This window comes from Budorcas taxicolor, chromosome 4 (genome assembly GCF_023091745.1).
Source record: "Budorcas taxicolor isolate Tak-1 chromosome 4, Takin1.1, whole genome shotgun sequence".
Taxonomy (NCBI): Eukaryota; Metazoa; Chordata; class Mammalia; order Artiodactyla; family Bovidae; genus Budorcas; species Budorcas taxicolor.
The window spans coordinates 25,058,333-25,076,730 of NC_068913.1; the positions used below are offsets into that span (position 1 = coordinate 25,058,333).

At 35.7% G+C, this 18,398-nt stretch overlaps 1 protein-coding gene across 1 annotated transcript in view; it reads right to left on the minus strand.

The window, feature by feature from the left end:
* Positions 1-18,398, minus strand: part of DGKB (diacylglycerol kinase beta) — a 796,797-nt gene that overhangs the window by 670,070 nt on the left and 108,329 nt on the right. The window contains exons 2-3 of the mRNA XM_052638442.1: positions 14,033-14,109; positions 10,435-10,455 (exon numbers count right to left, since the gene is read on the minus strand). Coding sequence (XP_052494402.1) covers positions 10,435-10,455; positions 14,033-14,109 — 98 coding nt within the window. The remainder of the gene's footprint in view (positions 1-10,434; positions 10,456-14,032; positions 14,110-18,398) is intronic.

Genomic DNA, 18,398 nt, shown 5'->3' on the forward strand with positions numbered 1-18,398 from the left:
GAACCAAAACATATACATTAATATGTAGTATGGCTAACTTTCTGAGATTCTAAATACATAATTTTGATATTAAAATATTTTCAGAAAAGAAAATCTACATTTTAAATGTCTCATTGCTTATGCTTATCAGAAGGCAATGGCACCCCACTCCGGTACTCTTGCCTGGAAAATCCCATGGATGGAGGAGCCTGGTAGGCTGCAATCCATGGGGTTGCTAGAGTCAGACACGACTGAGCGACTTCACTTTCACTTTTCACTTTCATGCATTGGAGAAGGAAATGGCAACCCACTCCAATGTTCTTGCCTGGAGAATCCCAGGGACGGGGGAGCCTGGTGGGCTGCCGTCTATGGGGTTGCACAGAGTTAGACACGACTGAAGTGACTTAGTAGCAGCAGCAGCAGCAGCACTGAAACTGATTCTGCAATAGACTGTACATTACTTCAGATTTCAGAGCACTCCTTGATAATCTCCTACACTGCCACGGAGAAACTTCCATCAAAGAGAAAGAGTGAAAGTGTAAATTTCACATTGGATATTTAAAACTTAGTTTTGGCAAATGGAATTAGCTTCACTACCTCAGAAGTGCATAATTTATTAACTGTACCAGTCTTTACTTAAAACTAACATTTATTAAGTCTCACAGAGAAAAATGGACATTTTTTTTCAGCAAGAGATGGCAAATGGCAAGAATAACAAACAATGATACTTCAAATTATTTTAGTAATTATGAAATGCACATAATAGATTAGAAAAATTTTAAGCGGGTTACTTTTATTGTGATTTTCAGTATATCTTGTGATCAAGAGTCTGTATCCAACTAAATTTTGTACTTCAGCTGAAATCTACTCTTTTAAAAAATTTTTACTGGAGTATAGTCGATTTACAAAGTTGTGTTAGTTTAAGGTGTTTAGCAAAGTGAATCAGTTATCCATATACATATAAACACTATTTTTAGATTCTTTTCCCATATATATAGACCACTGCAGAGTATTGAGCAGAGTTCCCTATGCTATACAGTAGGTTCTCATTAATTCTCTGTTTTATACATAGTATATATATATAAATATATGTCAATCCCAACATTCCGATTTATCCCTCCTCTTCTAACCCCCTTAACCATGAATTTGTTTTCTACATCTGTGACTCTGTTTCGGTTTTGTGGACAAGTTCATTTGTACCATTTTTTAAAAATAGACTCCACCTTCATCTCGTAGGATGCTGTCTTGCCTATGTTTCAGTGTTGTCACTAGAACTGGTGTGAGTTATAACTGCACCACACACCAAATGCTCTAAAAGTTATTTCTCCTCGAAAAATAAAACAGAATAAAGATTTTGTGAATAACCATGCATCTGTAAGTTTTTAAGGATTGCATACTTGCATCTTCAAGGAGGGAGATGGGAAGGCGGTTCAAGAGGGAAGAGACATATGTACACCTATAGCTGATTCATGTTGATGTCTGAGATAAAATAACAAAATTGTGTAAAGCAATTATCCTTCAATGAAAAAAATAAATTTTTAAAAATTACCAAATGACTCTCTTAATGCATGTATGTGTACAGACAGAATTACAAGTATCTCTTGTTTCCTGCTAGACTATAAGATCCAACACAACTCTGCACCACAGAGTGCTTAACATAATTCTTTTACATTGCAGGTTATCATGATATATTTGAAATATGGACACTGGAATAGCAAAAACAAAGAAAGAAGCACAATTTCACTTAATACCTCTTTGTATGACATCTAGCAAGAAAGAAAACTGATTCAGGTAGGATGGTAAGAATTTGTGAAATAGAATAAATGCAAAAAGTTTTTGACCAGGAATATATTGTTTTAATAAATCTCAAATGAGATTATTTTAAAGTACGATAGCATATGGATATATATGTAATATTGTAGCAAATTAAAATAAAACTAAATCAACAAAACTATTGATAAGAATATAACCAAAAATTTGGAATGATTTCAAATACATATTATCCTAAAAATTATCTTCTTTCTAATCCATCAAGGCCCAAATATGTCTGAGTTATTATTGGGAGAAACATCAAGATGACATGCTCAGCTACCATGTGAGAGTAAGGGATTGAGAGTCTACAGGGGGGTCAGGGAACTCATTGATTATTTTCAGGACTTAAGAATTCCTTAGTAGTTTAGCGTTAGTCTCTCAGTTATGTCCGACTCTGACTCTATGGACTGTGGCCCACCAAGCTCCTCTGTTAATGGGATGCTCCAGGCAAGATTTCTGGAGTGGATTGCCATTCCCTTCTCCAGAGGATCTTCCGGCCCCAGGGATCAAACCTGGGTCCCCTGCCTTGCAGGCAGATTCTTTACCATCTGAGCTACAGGGAAGAGTCCCTAGTTGAAGTATTTGGCCAGCAATTTGTAAAATATATTTAATTGCTTGATACTTCTTGGTAGCAAGGATCATCTTGACCATTTCTATTTCTTCCACATGTCCAGATACAATGCAGGTAAAAGTAAAAGTGTTGGTCGCTCCGTAGTGTTCGACTCTGTGCAGCCCTATAGACTGCAGCCCACCAAGCTCCTCTGTTCATGGGATTCTCCAGGCAAGAATACTGGAAAGTGTTGCCACTTCCTACTCCAGGGGATTTTCCCAACCCAGGGATTCAACTCCTGTCTTCTGCACTGCAGGCCAATTCTTTATTGTATGAGCCACCAGGGAGCAATATCTGATATATAATACACATGCATTATTTGGTATGCAACCCAGTAATTTCTCTTCCAAGTGCTTTTCTCACTTGCTATATGTTATCCTCACTGGTATCTTTTTTTTTTTTTTTTTGCCAAACTACTTCTTAAAGACTTCAACCTCTCCTTTCAATCTTTATAGTCAGTAATATGCTCTATTATCCATAAATGAAAAAATTAAATTAGAATTTCCTTAAAGTATTTGTTGCATATATGGAAACTTATCTAAATGTTATTGTGTTCTAGGAACTGGACTAAGTATGTTATGTGTATGCTATACTTTAATAATCACAATAACTCCATGAGCAAATGCGACTATCACTCCTATTTTATAGCCAGGAAGGCTGTAAAATGAATTTTCTGAGCCTCAGAAAAATCAAGTAAAATGCCCAAAGTCAAAGGTTCCTATTTATTGCCAAGGAGCTAAATATTTATGATTTCAAAAGCTTCTATGTTACAGCTAAGTAAAATTCTATAGGCAGATTTTGATTTTCCAAAATCCATATCTAGTACAACTGGTTTGTCACCAACAACTCTGTTGACTAGTCTAACAATAAGCTAATCATTAGACAAAAAAGGGAAACAAATATAAAAATAAACAGTGATGATTATCTCAGTTCGACAATCTTGAAAACTCTGAGTTGACTATAACTCTTTTTGATATTCTAAATGTAACCTATTACTTTTGACCACATTACTGAAAAATATTCTAAATCTGCCCTCAGGCTCTATTATAATCCTCCTTGCCATTCCAGTTTTCATCATTTGATTGGACTTCTTCAATAATATATACCTGGTCTTCTCTTGAATGCAAGCCTATTATTCCCATTGGCTTTAGAAATAAATTAATAAATAGAAAAGTTAACTTATTGATCTTCAGTTCAGTTCAGTTGCTCAGTCCCGTCTGACTCTTTGCGACCCCATGAACCGCAGCACAGGAGGCCTCCCTGTCCATCAACAACTCACGGAGTTCACCCAAACTCATGTCGATTGAGTCAGTGATGCCATCCAACCATCTCATCCTCTGTCGTCCCCTTCTCCTCCTGTCCTCAGTCTTTCCCAGCATCAGGGTCTTTTCAAATAAATTAGCTCTTTGCATCACATGGCCAAAGTATTGGAGTTTCAGCTTCAACGTCAGTCCTTCCAATGAACACCCAGGACTGGTCTCCTTTAGGATGGACTGGTTGGATCTCCTTGCAGTCCAAGGGGCTCTCAGGAGTCTTCTCCAACAGCACAGTTCAAAAGCATCCATTCTTCAGTGCTCAGCTTTCTTTATACTCCAACTCTCATATTCATACATGACTACTGGAAAAACCATAGCCTTGAAGAGTTGGACCTTTGTTGGCAAAGTAATGTCTCTGCTTTTGAATATGCTATCTAGGTTGGTCACAACTCTCCTTCCAAGGAATAAGTGTCTTTTAATTTCATGGCTGCAATCACCATCTGCAGTGATTTTGGAGCCCAAAAAAATTAAGTCAGCCACTGTTTCTACTGTTTCCTCATCTATTCGCCATGAAGTGATGGGATCAGATGCCATGATCTTAGTTTTCTGAATGTTGAGCTTTAAGCCAACTTTTTCACTCTCTTCTTTCACTTTCATCAAAAGGCTCTATAGTTCTTCTTCACTTTCTGCCATAAGGGTGGTGTCATCTGCATATCTGAGGTTATTGATATTTCTTCTGGCAATCTTGTTTCTAGCTGTGCTTCTTCCAGCCAAGCATTTCTCATGACGTACTCTGCATACAAGTTACATAAGCAGGGTGACAGTATACAGCCTTGACGTACTCTTTTTCCTATTTGGAACCAGTCTGTTGTTCCATGTCCAGTTCTAACTATTGCTTCCTGACCTGCATACAGGTTTCTCAAGAGGCAGGTCCGGTGATCTGGTATTCCCATCTCTTTCAGAATTTTCCAGTTTATTGTGATCCACACAGTCAAAGACTTTGGCATAGTCAATAAAGTAGAAATAGTTGATTTTCTGGAACTCTCTTGCTTTTTTGATGATCCAGTGCATGTTGGCAATTTGATCTCTGGTTCCTCTGCCTTTTCTAACACCAGCTTGAACATCTGGAAGTTCACGGCTCACATATTGCTGAAGCCTGGCTTGGAGAATTTTGAGTATTATTTTACTAGTAGGTAAGATGAGTGCAATTGTGCAGTAGTTTGAGCATTCTTTGGCATTGCCTTTCTTTGGGATTCACATGAAAACTGATTTTTTCCAGTCCTAGTGGCTACTGCTGGATTTTCCAAATTTGCTGGCATATTGAGTGCCGCACTTTCACAGCATCATCTTTTAGGATTTGAAATAGCTCAGCTGAAATTCCATCACCTCCACTAGCTTTGTTCGTAGTGATGCTTCCTAAGGCCCACTTGACTTCACATTCCAGGATGTCTGGCTCTAGGTGAGTGATCACACCATCATATCTGGGTCAAGAAGATCTTTTTTTGTACAGTTCTTTTGTGTATTCTTGCCACCTCCCAGTCTTGTTTTTGCTGACTGTATAGAGCTTCTCCGTCTTTGGCTGCAAAGAATATAATCAGTCTGATTTCAGTGTTGGCCATCTGGTGATGTCCATGTGTAGAGTCTTCTCTTGTGTTGTTGAAAGAGGGTGTTTGGTATGACCAATGCGTTCTCTTGGCAAAACTCTGTTAGCCTTTGCTCTGCTTCATTCCGCATTCCAAGGCCAAATTTGCCTGTTACTCCAGGTGTTTCTTGACTTCCTACTTTTGCATTCCTGTCCCCTATAACGAAAAGGACATCTTTTTTGGGTTTTAGTTCTAGAAGGTCTTGTAGGTCTTCATAGAACCATTCAACTTCAGCTTCTTCAGTGTTACTGGTTATTGATCTTAAGAATATCATTTATCATTTCCTCTAGCTATTAAAACAAACAAAAAACTTAAACTCCTTAGACACTCTACGTCCTTATACACAAATGTCCAGATTTTCCACTAATATCCTTAAATGTATTCCTGCTGAAAATATCTATTCCTACTGATGCAAGTATACAAATAAACACAATAGACAAACCTTCAGATAAGTTTTAGGTGTAGCAAGCACCTAAAGAATTTTCTCTATTTGCCTTTGTGCTCTGTCACTCAGTCATGCCTGACTCTGCAAACCCATGACTGTAGCCTGCCAGGCTCCTCTGTCTACAGGGATTCCCCAGGCAAGAATACTAGAGTGGGTTGCCATGCCCTTCTCCAGGGGATCTTCCCAACCCAAGGTTCAAACCCAGGTCTCCCACGTTGCAGGTAGATTCTTTACTGTCTGAGCCACCAGGGGAGCCCAAGAATACTGGAGTGGGTAGCCTATCCCTCTCCAGTGGGTCTTCCCAACCCAGGAATCAAACGGGGGTCTCCCGCATTGCATCTGGATTCTTTACCAGCTGAGCTACCAGGGAAGCCCTTATTTTTCCTTAAACAAGTAAAAAAGATCACCTGAAGTTCCCAACATCACTTTTTCTCTGATTTTTAACTTTTATATGAATTATTTAATAACATAAAAAAATGAAAGACCATCTGCAAGTCTTCTTTGGAGAAATGTCTGTTTAGGTCTTCTGCTCACATTTTGATTGGCTTGTTTGTTTTTCTGGTATTGCGTTGCATGAGCTGCTTGTATATTTTGGAGATTAATCCTTTTTCAGTTGTTCCATTTACTATTATTTTCTCTCATTCTGTCTTTTCAACCTGTTTGTAGTTTCTTTTGCTATGCAAAAGCTTTTCAGTTTAATTAGGTCTCACTTGTCTATTTTTGGTTTTATTTCCATTACCTTAGGAGGTGGGTCATAGAGGATCTTGCTGTGAGTTTTGTCATAGAGTGTTCTGCCTATATTTTCCTCTAAGAGTTTTATAGTTTCTGGTCTTCCATTTAGGTGTTTCATCCATTTTGAGTTTATCTTTGTGTATGGTGTTAGAAAAAAAAAAAAAAAGAAATGAAAGAGTAACCTATACAGAATGTTTACTACATGTCAAAGTTAGTGCTTATCATCAAATTAAAGAGAGTTAGCAGCCTATTTTTCAAATTATTTAAGCTTGTTTTAGCAGCTCATCTGTAGAAAAAGCAATTGGAAGCAATTAGTATAATTACATTTTATATATTCTAAATATTTACTTATTTTCAAATTTCTGTATATTTATTACAGAACATTAAGGGAGAAATGGATCATTTGTGACATGTTGACTGTGACAGATATCACCTAGTCACTTTAAGCAGTTAAATCATTAAGCTTGCAATTTAGGATAAGATGTGGCAGATGGTCCATTCTCAAATTCTAAATATTTTCACAGATATAAAACAGTGTGTTTTTTTGGAAATGATGAGATTTGCTCCTCAGTGCAATTACTAGAAACCTGCAAGGAATTATTCAAATTGATTTGTTTAATTATGACATAACTAATTAATCTCACAAGGAGCTAGGCAAATATTTTCTCAAATTTTTGGACATGGTCCATTCCATGTGAGAGCAATTCTTGGAGTATCAAGGGCATAAAAACTGAGGCCACGTGTTGAAATAAAAGTTACAAAGTATTTCAACAATAAGTAATACAGGTGGGAGGGGGGTTCATGTTTGGGAACACATGTAAGAATTAAAGATTTTAAAATTAGAAAAATAAAATAAAATAAAATAAAATAAAAAAAACTATAAGTAATACATAATCAAAATCCCGACAGGATGATAGTAGGCATTTTATTCTTCCATTTCATGGTATGTTTTCAAAACTGTGTTCTGGCTATAAGTTTGATAAGAGGAGGAGATGACTGAAAGTGTTTTGATAGCAATAGGGTAGAAGTGAAGCAGAAATATTGGTAAACATGTTACATCCATTCCTTGCTAACTAATTGTCCTGGCATTTATGCAGTCGTGGGGCATGGGGAACAACAGACACCCTAACTCGACCACCAGGACAGCATTCTAGATCGCAACAAGGCTTGATCAGGGAAGCAAATCACATGACTTGTGCTCCACTCATACCTTAGAAGGAAATCAATTGAGCGATGGAAAAAGACATCAGAGTCACCGTGTTATACCTCCTAACTTTTTGGATGAGAAACACTGAGGCTATGAGAAAATTGAGGTTCTAGGATTGGTTGGGATATCTCAGATATTCTTGGTTTTATTGTTTATATATTCTCCAGAAGTTTCATTGAAAGCCTGTTGATCCCTACAATGTGACCAACAACCGCTGCCTCAAAACATCAGTGGAACACCTGTCAGACACGGGGGTTAAATATTTTACATCTACTTTAGAATGTTACCTTTCCAACAACTAAGCAGAGGCAATAGTCTCTTCATTTGGTAGGTGAACAAACTGAGGCTAGGAGAGATGAAATAACTCATCTAAAACCTGCTTGTATGTGGCAGACATGGAATTTGAACTCAGTTCAGTTGGATTCCTAAGACTGTATTTTCTCTATTACACTTCAAGGTGGTTTCTTTAATGGCAAAGGTTGAATTTGATTCTGGAAGGACAATTATAGCTTAAAATAGAAGGGTGTTTATCTTTGCTACTAATTATAATAGCATCAATATCCTTTTTAAAGACATTTAAAATATACATTAGCTAGCAACACTACAAAATGTAGGTTCTGAATTCCCAGGTTTCTTCTTGAGGGATTGAGGCAACTCACTTGTCTGAATATAAAGGCTATGCACATTAGCATAAACCCAGTACAGAGTACTGAGTACAAAGATAAGGTATACCCAGGGAGCTATAAAAAGTTAACTCAGCCTTGGGCCAAGAATCATCTACTGACAGGAAATGTAAAAAGAAAATCTTACACTCACAGGACAAGGTAGACAAAAACCACATGGAGAGCAATAAGTATGCAAGCCTCACACGACTTTTTCCCTTGGGCTACCCTCAGCTTTCCACGTTGTTTATACTCTGCAACTGAAATGGCTTCCATGCTAAACTACATCCAGAACAAAGACTGAACAAGGAACAGGAAGGAGGCAGCTCACTAGTCTGACCCCATACAGAGACAGGCTCAGCTGCCACCAGTTTTCAGACAGCCTGGAGCGGGAAGGCAAGTTGTGTGGGATGGTGTGTTTGTGAACCAAAGTATACAACAAATGCCCTTCAGAAGCTAGAGCCTGCTTCATAAAAACAACTGCTTATTCTGAAGTGGTGGTTGTTGTTTAGTTGCTAAATCATGTCAGACTCTTTTGCAACCCCATGAAATGTTGCCCACCAGGCTCCTCTGTCCATGGGAGTTGCCGCCTAATAACATAAACCTCATGGAAGTGCCTTTGGGGGAGCTAGTAGGTTTCCTGTGAGGTCAGGTCTAAAAGGGGCTAGTAACAATTATCACCACCAGTGAATTTCCATTTCAGCTGTGTTGCAGCCTAGGAGAGTGTAATACATAGGATCAGCATCTAAGTCAGTCAAGTTCATTCTGATGTAATCAACCATACTGAAACATGTCAGGGACGAAACTACAGTGCATGCTGTCACTGAAACAACATGGAAACTAGCAAATAAGAAGCAGCTAGTGCATTTTTCTCCAAAACTCTAGATAGAGTTTCTAATGAGTAGCCATGCTTAAAAGCAACTGGACTACATGATGACCCTTTATCCAACTTGTTTCACTTTTTCTATTGCATACTCAATGCTTCCATTTCATTTAGTTTATGTTTTCCAATTTCTCTATCTCTTCTTTTTTTGATGTTCTTTCTAAGCCTTTATCAAGCATAGAAAAAAGCCTTTTCTTTTGCGTATTATGTATAATATATGTATTTTTGAAAACATGAATTTTTTCCTAGCTAAAATTTTTATTGCATTTTGATTCCATTTGTTTGACTTAATATGAATAGAATGCTAGATTTCTAACTTAAAACAATAGATATGCAACAAGCAAAAAGTTTAAATGTATAGCACAGGGAACTATAGCCAATATCTTGTAATAGTCTATAGTGGAAATCATCTGAAATGGAATATATGTGCATATGTATAACTGAATTGTGTACCCGACACATTATAAGTCAACTATACTTCAATAAAATATATGTATCTTAATAAAAAAATAAGCAGCTAATACATACCTAGTATGGTCCAAGGGAGACAATATGGTTTTAGACAGCTCGTGCATTTTATTAATAGTAAAATTGCATGCACACATTCCTACTGGGATATAAACATCCATTCAGAGAACTCGCCAATGTATTGTAATTCTGTGCATCCAACTGAACTATGGACCTTAAAACCTCCTTTACGAAATGGACATTACTAAGAGAGAGTGGCTGAAACCACAGATGGGTTTACTCTTTTTCCCAGGAGGGTGAAAATCAAGAGCTTTTCATTCATATTTTTCTCACATATGCTAATAGCACTGTAGACCAATCAGAAGTTCTTATCAATTGCATTTAAATCCTATTGTTAAATCTCTCATCATAAATTAATAATTTAAGACTTTCATTAAACAAATCTTTTTACCAGAGCCTGATGATATTTTGGTGAAATTAGAAAAATTAAGCTCAAGAGTCTACAAAACTGAAGCCTGCACTCTGGACCCTTTTTGATTCTATTGAGGTATAGTTTCTCTGTTTGAGAAACTTGAACAAATATCAGTCACTTTTATCTTTATAAGTATTACAGTTAATCTTATATATGCATCTCACTGGTACAAAAGTATAGCTCAGTGATATAGATGAGAAATTCATAGCTCACATCAGAATAAAGAAAGAAAAGACAGATTTTAATAGAAAAGAAAATGTCTTACTTGATTAAGAATGTCTTGTTTCTGTGCATGCAAGGAAAGAAAGAATACATGTGTTAATGTAAGATAATTTATACTCATCATCTCATACTGCTGATAATGTAACTACAAAGTCAAGTTTACAGATTGATTTGAAAACACACTTTAGATGCAGGGGTCTCAAAATGTGGTTCCGAAATAGCTTCAGCATCAACTGGGAAACTGATAAAGAGAAATTTTTGAACTCCATTCCAGAAACTAAAGTGGGGAGTCAGCAAACTATTTTAGGAAGACCCCAGGTGATTCTGATGCCAGCTAAAACTTGAGACTCATTGAGTAGATCAGTCTTAGAATGTAATAAGCAAACAGTTCTAATTGACATAGGAAAATATAATGAATAACACATACAGTATAATGGAAACCTTCCAGAGAAGAATATAAATATATAATAGAATATATAAAGGTATATTTGATTATACTTATTCCCCACTTCTAATGATTCCTCCTGTCAGAATAACATGCCTAGCTTCTCTCCATCTCTTTAAAGGTCAATATTTAATTTCTCTACGTATATGCTACTACTTAATTTCTTCCCATTGTTTTAGATGCCAACAAAACAGTTTGATACGGAATTTGAAATCCAGAGGAAAATATTTACATTTCAATGCCACACTGATGGTCATATTACAAAATTCTACTACTCTTATGAATCTATTATATCTGTGATGTTCTGACTGGTTTACTATGAACCTTCTCACTAAGAATGGATGGCCATTACAATCTACCTATATGATAAGCTTTACATTGTTCACATAAGATTAGGTGAAACTAATAGGCATCTCTTACCTTACTGGGTATGAGTTAGTGATAATTGGGTGCGATGGAACATACCATGCTCATATATAAGTTATGCCATTCAATGCATAGGAAATAGGTTTTCCTTCCCCTCATCCTTCTCATATCCCCTGGTTTCCCCTCTCATTCTAATGGCCTCATCAATTAAGTAAACAGGAAATATCTTAAACTGGGATTACACACATCTAGATTTTAATTATAGTTATTGTCACAAACCTAGATGGTGCATCTTGGGAAAGGCATTTTACTCTACTTAAAGTGAGTTTCTTTATTTACCATCATTTTTGGTTCTCTCAAGACCTTCCTCAAGCTTTTATGCTTAAAACATCTTTAAAGCCATTGTTGAAATGTATATTTTATGATTCTGTCATTTATTTCTGCATAGGAACTAAAATAAATGATTCATCCATACATTACACTTAATATTCTCTGTTCACATAGACTAAAACAGGTCACATTTTCATTCGATTAAGTTTGTATGCACAGCTTTTATAATTCAGTAGCTCAAGTAAGTGATAACAAAAATAATGCATCTACCCTTTAAGGAACTTTACTTAGTAAAGGAGAATATGATTTGAGAGAGATTTAGGTTGTAGTCTCTTTGAAAATACATTTTCCATGGATGATACAGACTATGTCTATTTTAGAAAGCAAAGTATTAGTCATTTACTATAAAGCATGACTGGATTAATCACTTTCCTAGTTTTTCTTGTATAGCTGAACATTAATTAGGTACTCAACTATGTCTACTCTGAGCTCAACTTGACCAGTCAATAGAGTGATATTTTCACACATGTGAGTTGACAGTATGAATTATTTTCTACTATTAGAGCAAATTTTTATAAACTTGATGAAGGTATGCACCAAACAGAATCTTTAGACCTTGAAGTTTTAATTCTAAACACTGAATCTAAATATTTAAATATTTAGATTTAAACATATCCTATTGATTTTTATAAAATACATACTAGTGTTTAAAAGATTCATAAAAACTTTAAATTTTTCTCCTGAAAGGAAAATACCCATCAACTTTAAAATTTGAGAGAGGTTTTACTCAAATTAGAGATAATTTTGAGTCTTAATAAGATCTAGCTTTTTGTTTTTCAACTGTTCATTATTTTAATAATGCATTTCAAGAGCAAATCTGTGCAATTATGGAGAGGTATTACATTATTGAGAAGGCTGACATCATATGCATCTAATAACGGATCTAGTAATTACCTCAATAAATCCAGTTATCAGTCAGATTAAGTCCTGAAAGCCCTTTAAATAAGAAATAATTGAAGCAAAAAGTCTATTTGCAAACAAGACCACATTCCAAATGAATTTATAGATGACAACTATCTTTAGGGAGAGAAAACTGGTTTTCTCTCTGTATATAAATAGGTACATGCAGGTTTTCAACTATGTTTGAGAATGTAAATAATTACTGAATTTTGGAGGTCTTGTAACAATTCAGTAAAGCTGTCATTTTTACCTTTTTAACCCTGCTTTCTTGGTGTTTGAGATTTTCAGTTCTACAAATTTACCTGCCAACATTTTTTTTTCCTCTCTCTCTAAAGATCTAGGAAAATAAAATCTGAGCAGAATGAGGGAAAATATGTGATTTTTCCCCCACGATATAGGCAAATGGAAATGACTTTAAGTTGTCTATTTTCTGTATCATTTGTAGGCACTAAACATTAACTTTATTTTTTAGAAAAACAAAATTAATCTCAGATTAAAAAGTTTTAAAAAGTATATGTATTGGAATGCAGACAGAATAAAAATATAAAAGGAAAAAGAGTAATTATTGTAGTAAAAATAGTAAGTATTGAAAATACTAAAAGGAGGTCAGAATTTAAAGACTGGGTTTTGACTAAAACATTAGTTCTATAACTCCCAGAGAAGCAAAATATTAAGGATAGTCAAGAACTGTCATTTTGTGAACATTCAAAACCACAATAACAATGATAACAAAAACCAAATCACATTTTAATCAGCAAACAAATCCGTCTAAATAAATAATATATCCAGGTAAAAGAGTTCTGGGCAGTTTGTTTTAACTACCATACAACCCAACTATCTGGGCAGTTTAACTCCCATAAAATCCAACTATCACTTGGTAAAGTTGCAAAATAACTTAGAGCAGTGGTGATCAAACATTTACTATGTAGCATTTCTCAGCTAACATAAAAGACAAGGTTATTAACAAATAATTAGGAAGATAAAGGCATTCATTTAAGAAAGGGGTTTCAAAGCAATTGGACAGTACATCAGGTTTTTATAAGGAAAGAATTTCAGGGACTCAAAAGCTTACTGGTACCAGACAAAAACAAGATAAGGAGAATAAATTCCTCTCTTTGTATCAAAGCTTGCTTTTTAAAGTAATAGATCTGATATCCATCACAGAATTTTTCTTCAATCAAGGCACCACTTCCTGCCCTGATGCTGAGTTAACATTAAGTCAGTCTTAGAGAGAGTCAGACACACTTTCTCTCTTTTTCTATCTAAAAATTTTTCCTGACTTTTAGGAAAAGAACCTAGCATATATTATAGATAATCTATACACTACCAAGCATACAATATAGAAATGCAATTTTCAATAGCAAAAAAATTTTTGGATGAAAATAAGCAGTATACCATTTAATGTGTCTTCCAGAATAGCATCTCATTATGAATTTCATTTTGGATATGAATGTATGTTTCCAAGAACTCTTCGTTAAGAAATCCCTCCTCCAAACATCTACATGAAACTTAAATAAAGAAAAGAATAAAAAGGCTTTACCCCTTCAGGATTATACTTTGCAAGCACACCATTACCATGGAATTCTTCAAGTACATCTTTTAATTTCTTTGTAGAATCTATAAGAAATAGAAAACACATTGTTTATATATGCTAGTACGCTTGCATAACCCAGTTCAGAAACAAAGACTTCTTAAAATATAAATAAATACCATCAGATACTAAATTTTAAGATAAATATGCAAAACATTCTTTATCATTTTTGAAGGGATATATAATTGGAAAAGGCAATCACACATACACACAAAAAGAAAGAAATGGGAATTTTCTGGTGGTCCAGGGGTTTGGGCTCAGCGCTTTCACTGTTGGGCCCAGGTTCAATCACCAGTCAGGGAACTAAGATCCAGTAAGTTGTGTGTGTGGCAAAAAAGAAAAAAAAAGAAAGAAAGAAAGAAAGAAGAAAGAAAAGAAACAGAAGAAAACATGTTCTGTCCAAGAATGGGGCCACTGTTTATTACTATATGAATTAATATGCAAATAATGAATCAGTAGCATGTTTTTCCCTTTTCTTTTCTTTATAACATTTAAGTGAATGACAGTTTAAAAAAAAAAAAACAGAAAACCTAGCTGTTCTCTGTTGAACTTTACCATACACAGTGCATTTTCCATATATCACTCCATTAACTAAAAATAGCCCTGCTGGATAAATAAGAAAAATAGGATCCATTCAGAGGCAAACTATACATCTTTGTATTTTGCAGGAGAGAATTTTCTAAATATCCATAAGGCTCAATTTACCTTATGTCAATTAAGAAAAAAGTTTAGATATGTTACCAAAAGTATTTTAAGTTATGATTTTCCAAAAGTTTTATACCTTTGTGGGGAGGGAGGTGGGAGGAGGGTTCATGTTTGGGATCGCATGTACACCCGTGGTGGATTCATGTCAATGTATGGCAAAACCAATACAGTATTGTAAAGTAAAATAAAGTAAAAATAAAAATTAAAAAAAAAATTAACACAGGAAATCATGTCATGAAAGGTCACAATTATGAGCTTAAAATTTATATATAAATGTAATAAAAATGTGTGTAGTCAACCTGCTAACATAATGTTATCATATCAAAATACAATTTTGACCAAGACATCTAAGAATTACAATATATTTAAAGAAGAAAGTTACACAAGTATCATTGTCTTTTAAATATTCAATCAAGTTTAAATAACAATGATAAAATGAGCTTGAAACTAAAATCTGGGAAATAAGCAGATTTTTAGTTTTCTGTTATGGGCTAGGGAGTGGATACTATTTCCCAGCACTTGAATATAATCCTTCCTGCCTACCCTCAAAACTCAGTTATATTTGAATCACCATAAAACATTTTCCAGTTCCCAAAACAACTAATTTACAAATGAGCTTTCGAAAAAACTCTTAGAAAATTCACTTTTAGATGCCCATTAAGTGCATCATGCCTATATTTTACAAATGATACTTTTATTTGGAATTTATAATTTTCTTTATATTGCAAATTGTGTTTAGTTTTAAGTGTATGTGACTGTACTTTTTTACTGCAATAAAATTCACAGAACATAACCTTACCACTGTAACCATTTTAAACTATACAAGTCACTGGTTTATTAGTATATTCACAACACTGTGTAGCCATCACCACCATCTACTTCCAGAATATTTTCTTCACATCAAAAAAGAAACCCATGTTTTAGACATTTCATACAAAAGGGATCATATAAGGCATTGTCTTTGTGTTTGACTTCTTTCATTTAGCATAAAGTCTTCAAGGTTAATGTATGTTGTAGCACATGTTAGCACTTCATTCCTCTTTACAGCTAAAAATATTACATTTTATGATTATACCACATTTTATTTTTTATTCATCAGTTCATACACGATTGAGTTTTTTCCATGAATAAAAATGTTACAAACATTCACGTATACATGTTTTTATTCAAAAATATGCTTCAGTTCTTTGGGTATATGCCTAAGAGGACAATTGCTGGGTCATATGGTAATTCTATGTTTAAAGTTTTGAGGAATTGCCAAACAGATTTTTACATGGCTGTACTATTTTACACACCTACCAGCAATGTGTAAGGGTTCCAATTTTTCTTATCTTTGTCAATACTTGCTATTTTTTAGTTTTTGTCCCTTGGACTGCAAGGCGATCCAACCAGTCCATCCTAAACAAGACCAGTCCTGGGTGTTCATTGGAAAGACTGATGCTAAAGCTGAAACTCCAATACTTTGGCCACCTCATGTGAGCTGACTCATTGGAAAAGACTCTGATGCTGGGAGGGATTGGGGCAGGAGGAGAGGGGGACAACAGAGCATGAGTGACTGGATGGTATCACCGACTTGATGCACATGAGTTTGAGTGAACTCCAGGAGTTGGTGATGGACAGGGAGGCCTGGCGTGCTGCAATTCATGGGGTCGCCAAGAGTCAGACACGACTGAGCGACTGAACTGAACTGAACTGAACTGATGGATAAAATGATTACGATTTGTACTGGAGTAGTCATTTACTAAAGACTAATGATCTTCAACATCTTTCCATGTGCTTATTGGCTATCTGAATATCTTCTTCAAGACTTTTGACCATTTTTAAGTGGATTGTTTTGTCTTTTGGCTGAGATTCTCTGGTTTGAGTGTTTGTGTGTGCATGCACTATAACATGCTTAAAGCCTGTGCAGCTTTCTATAAATAATTTTTTTCATTATATATTTTGCTAGCAATTTCCATACTGTGCTCCCCTTTTCTGGTCATAGTTCACCCTGGAATAGTTTTAGAGGGAGACCACTAAGAACAAACTAATGAATTAAAAGCCAAAATCTCTATTTTGATGACTGCATTTTCCATGATCTGAGGCTCAGTGACGATCAGGGTCTGGGACAATTTAAGAAGCTCTGATTCATGTTCAGATGAATCACCATCAGCTCAACTGGTACTCCTCTTCCAATTCTCAAGTTCCATTTTTAACGTCTTGACATCTGAAGTTTACCCACAATTCAATCCCCACTCCATAATCTAGTTTAGAACCTGGAACCTTATCTTGCTCTTCTATTCATGTCCCAGGAACTCCTCTTGGGTCCAATCTTTCAAAGACTGAGGTCTTGACTTTTCTAGCCAACCTTCTATAGATAGAGATTTTGGTACAGAATATCAAAACATTCCAGATATCTTGTCTTAGCCTCATGCTTTTTAAACAGAATCCCCTTATGTAAACTGTCTACACATCTGCTTGGATTCCCAAATTGCGCTAGACTGTGAAATACCTACTGCTGTGTGCTAAGTGCCTTTATAGGAGAATTACATACTAACTTATTTTGTATATCAGTTGCTTTTCTGGATTTCACCCTATTACCTATAATCATAAATATTGCTAACTTTTTGCTTATATCAACTCTAAATCATGTCTGTCTAAAACAATACTGGACAGGAATTCCCTGGTGGTCTGATGGTTTGAACACTAGCTTAAACTGCAGGGAGCATGAGTTCCATACCTGGCCAGGGAACTAAGATCCCACAAGCCACATGGCACCTCCAGAAAACAAAAACAAACAAACAAACAAATGGAGCAACAAAGAGAAGAAAGGATGCCTAGCTATATTCATCCTACCCTCTAGCAGAAGATATACCAAGGACGTGACGCCTAGATGAACAGATAGCAGCTGAGTGAAAGACATAATTTCAGTCATAGTTCAGCTAATATTAGAGCTTCAAGTGTAAGAGCACAGTGACAGATTCTGGGCTGAGAAATCCAGGCAGGAAGCCAAACAGGCAGGCAGCTGTGAACTGGGAGATCAATTCACAGTAAATATGTATTTGTAATGGGACAAAAGTCCAGCTTCCAAAAAGACTGACAACTGAAATACTGAGCAGCCAGATTCAAATAGCTGGTTTAACCCTTGGAATAAGGAATCAGCATAGATGCTCAGCACAAAATACCGAGTCTCCTACAAAGCCAAGGAGGATTGTGACTTGAGGCAACTCTGAAATACAGGGCTAATTCCAGAGCCCTCAAAGCTTGCCCTGGCTACTAGGAAAGGAAACTTGGAGAAGAACACTGGATACCAATTGCTGCCTTTGACTAGCATATCCATCCTACGAGGAAGTAGTTTAATGTTAATAACCACAACAAAGAGAATGGGTTCATTTTAGCTGGTCTTTTCCATCACTCTTAGCGTGATCTAAAAAGCAAGGTGGTACCGAGTCTAAAAGCAGGACTAATTTTGTTCAGCAAATGCCTTTGATGTATGCTTGAATGGAGGAAATTTACCTGGGAATTGATAGAGGAGATTTTGGCTTCTCTTTCTAACACCTGCTCTATTGCATGAGTTGTTCCAGAAGTCTTTTAAAGGGCTCAGTTTCTGAATCCTTTCAAGTTTGGCTGA